At 44.6% G+C, this 3,764-nt stretch overlaps 1 protein-coding gene across 1 annotated transcript; it reads left to right on the top strand.

Moving 5' to 3' along the window:
* Positions 1-2,363: 2,363 nt before the first annotated feature.
* On the top strand, positions 2,364-3,029 carry LOC117621875 (wall-associated receptor kinase-like 9). Its single transcript, XM_034352415.1, has one exon. The coding sequence runs from the start codon at positions 2,364-2,366 to the stop codon at positions 2,988-2,990; it is 627 nt and encodes a 208-aa protein (XP_034208306.1). The 3' UTR covers positions 2,991-3,029.
* The last annotated feature ends 735 nt before the right edge of the window (positions 3,030-3,764 follow it).

Genomic DNA, 3,764 nt, shown 5'->3' on the forward strand with positions numbered 1-3,764 from the left:
TGCCGTTCGGCAAGGGTCTAGCCATTTTTTTTTTTGGTGCTCGGGAGCTAGGCCTTCGAAGGAGCCGGGCCATTCGAAAATTTAAGATTCCAAAATTTCTCCATGGCCCTTGCCGTTCGGCAAGGGTCTAGCCATTTTTTTTTTTTTTGCTCGGGAGCTAGGCCTTCGAAGGAGCCGGGCCATTCGAAAATTTAAGACTCCAAAATTTCTCCATGGCCCTTGCCGTTCGGCAACGGTCTAGCCATTTTATTTTTTTTTTGTGCTCGGGAGCTAGGCCTTCGAAGGAGCCGGGCCATTCGAAAATTTAAGACTGCAAAATTTCTGCATGGCCCTTTCCGTTCGGCAAGGGTCTAGCCATTTTATTTTTTTTGGTGCTCGGGAGCTAGGCCTTCGAAGGAGCCGGGCCATTCGAAAATTTAAGACTCCGAAATTTCTCCATGGCCCTTGCCGTTCGGCAAGGGTCTAGCCATTTTTTTTTTTTTTGAATGGCCTGACCTTCTTGAGTTGGGTCTTGGGCATGTGGAAAGAGTTGGGCCCGTGATGGGCTTCAGCAAGTAACAAGGCCTAGGGTTTTGGGATGAGGGGATATACAAATAAGAAGGTGGCCACCATGCCGTTCGGCATGTCTTCATTCGGCATCTTGGAGAGAAACAAAATCGTGGAGTTTTGAACTTGCCGTTCGGCAAGTTCTTGGAGGCACGGTTTGGGGGTAGCTCACGGGTTTCGCAAAGAGCACGGTTTGGCACCGAGAAGAAGCTGGTTCGGCAAGGCAGCGTAGCAGCTGGAGTGGCGCGGAGGTTGAAGTGCTGTGCCGAGGAGGTTGAAGTGCAAGCATATAAATTGTGGCTGGACCTTGCCGTTCGCGAAGGTGAAGTGCTAAATCCTTGCTGTGGCTTCGGCAGGGGGGCTGGGTTTTGAGTAAGGCTTGGTGTGCGGATCAGCGTGAGGTAGCTTCGGCAATTGGTCTTGCCATTCGGCAAGGGGTTGCCGAGGTCAAGTTGGAGCTGCGGCAAGTTTGGAAAGTTGTCCTTCGGCAAGCTGTGCGAACTCGGAAGGTTGTCCTTCGGCAAGGCCTTCGTGGTCACGGGTTGGGCTACGGTTTGTCCTTCGGCAAGCTGGGCAAACCCTTCGGCAGCCTAAGGAAATTGGAGAGCTGTGGCTGTGCTGAACGGCAGGTGCTAGGGACCACGGATTGGGAGCATATCTTGCTGCGAGCATATCTTTATTGTGGCTGGGCCCTTGCCGTTCGGCAAGGGTGATTGGAAGGAATTTTTGCAAGCCTACTGCATAGGTATTCCCTTGAATTGCCGAATGGAATTGACAGCTTATGATAAAGTGCACGTGGCAACCTTCATATCGGAGCAATGGTTTGCTCCTTGGCCATGCAAAGTGACAGCAAGACATTCAGCAACCTCCAAATTGGTTGTCAATGTGTTTTCTTCCCTTCATTTAAATAATTGAAATTGAGACGTGGGCTTCCTTCTAGATTGAAATGGTGGCTTGTCCCTGGCTATGCAAGCCATGCAAATTGATATTCTAGGTGAATTGGAATATTTGGCAGCCCATAAATTGAGGCTCTTGCAACGTGATTGGAAGCTGGTTCCTTGGGCTGAAATGGTGGCTTGGCCATGCAAGCCATGCAAGGCGAGGTGTCGAAGGCATATTTGTTCCTTGAGATCCGATGGTGGCCTCTTGCATATATGGTGCTAAACGATAAGCTAAAAGGCAATGATTGGAAGGGGGCCGAAGGGCACTGAATTAAGGGAGAACAACAAAGGCTTCTTGTGTCGATTCCCACAGACGGCGCCAAACTGTTGATGCTCAAAATGGCCCGGCCAATATTGAGTCCAACTTAGTGATGAGGTGTGATGGATGATGGATGAAGATGAGGACCTTCACCAAGTGTGTGAGGATTTGGGCAAACGATAAACATATAGAAGACAAGATATACGTGGTTCACCCGAATGATGGGCTTCGTCCACGGAGAAGGGTGTTCTCATTATGATAATGTTTGTTTACATTTGTACAAGGGGATTAGACCCAAATATAGAGATAACAAGTGAGAAGCTCAGCCTAGAGATGGATCCAGAAGAGAGAGTACTCAAGAGCCAGTCCCCTTCTAAGGAAAGAGTAGTCTTCTTTTATAGGTGAGGGGGAGTCTCCATCTCTTGTAGTTTTCCGATGTGGGACTCCTCTTGCTTTGCTTAGAGTTGTGATTTGTGGTGATGCTTCTTTGGCTAAGGTGATGACCTCTCAAAGCATGGCACTCGAATGATCTAGCCTAGCTAGTTGCTCGGTCAGTTATGGTACAAACACTTTCCTATTTACATGCTTCAGCTGCCTTTCCCATTTATCACAGAGACATGAAGTCTACCAACATACTCTTGGATGCAAAATACAGAGCAAAAGTTGCTGACTTCGGAACTTCAAGATCAGTTGCCATTGACCAAACTCACCTCACCACACTTGTACACGGCACATTTGGTTACTTGGACCCCGAATACTTTCAATCAAGCCAATTTACAGAGAAAAGTGATGTGTATAGCTTTGGAGTTGTCCTTGTTGAGCTCTTGACAGGACAAAAACCAATTTCTTTTAGAAGGTCACAAGAAGAAGGCAAAAGTCTTGCCACATACTTCATCATTTCGATGCAGTTAGATCGCCTGTTTGAAATTCTTGATGCTCAAGTTGTAAAAGGAGGGTCTAAAGCAGATATCATCACAGTTGCTAACCTTGCAAGGAGGTGTTTGAATTTGAGTGGAAGGAAGCGCCCTACAATGAGAGAGGTCACGGCAGAACTTGAGGGGATTCAAACGTCAGAAAAAACTTCAAATGGTGAACAAAATTATGAAGAAGTTGAATATGTTCGAACTGAATCAATTGAGCCTTGGGATGTCGTTTCAAGCTCAACAGGCACAAGGCCAGGTTTGGATGGTGGTCCTGCTTCATCATTACATGAAGTTCCACTATTACCTTTCACGTCACGCTGAACAATAATTAAATATTTCTTAACTGTAATATTCTAATGCTTGTTCCATTCCATATATGTTATGTTTTTCTCCTTCCTGAACTTTTCCGATCAGAATGTGACTACAGTTTCAACCAAGAAGATCATAGTAGCTGATTAGCAAAACTGACTGAATGGTTTCCATTTAAATAAAAATCACTCGATATTAATTATGATTAGATCAACAGAGTGTTTTGAAAGTTTTAGATTTCGAATATTTAGCTGGATTAAGAAAAATTGGTCTGGAGAGTATAGTCAATCACCATTAATTAATTAATTATTTGCCGTTTAAGTCACACTCAAAAAATATTTCTTGTATTAAACTATACTTTAGACGGCGTTAAAAGATTTTAGACTATCGCCTTATGGAACCTGTCTTGGGGCTTCGCTTGTGTTGGTTATATAGTAAAAATAAAATGAAGCTCAAACTCTCACTACAAAAAAAACACACAACAGTGACTTTTTTTTCGTGACTTTTGGCAGTATTAGCCACGAATACTCGTGACTAAAGCCATTAACAACGGTGCAGTTACAAGTTTGGAAAATGCTAGGCTTACCAAATTTTTCATACCACATTGTGTACCACCTCTCTAATAGAGGTGGGCCCCATTGTATTGGTAGGCTCCACCTCTATTAGAGAGGTGGTATACAATGTGGTATAAAAATGTGGTAAGCCTAGCATTATCCTACAAGTTTTGATCCCGTGACTTTTGTGGCAGTAACTATTGGGTTTTCTCACGATTAAAAACACCATTTC

Source organism: Prunus dulcis, chromosome 3, assembly GCF_902201215.1.
Source record: "Prunus dulcis chromosome 3, ALMONDv2, whole genome shotgun sequence".
Taxonomy (NCBI): domain Eukaryota; kingdom Viridiplantae; phylum Streptophyta; class Magnoliopsida; order Rosales; family Rosaceae; genus Prunus; species Prunus dulcis.

Bases quoted from the DNA above. Each gene is read 5' to 3' on its own strand.
- LOC117621875 (XM_034352415.1), top strand. From the start codon at position 2,364: ATGAAGTCTACCAACATACTCTTGGATGCAAAATACAGAGCAAAAGTT.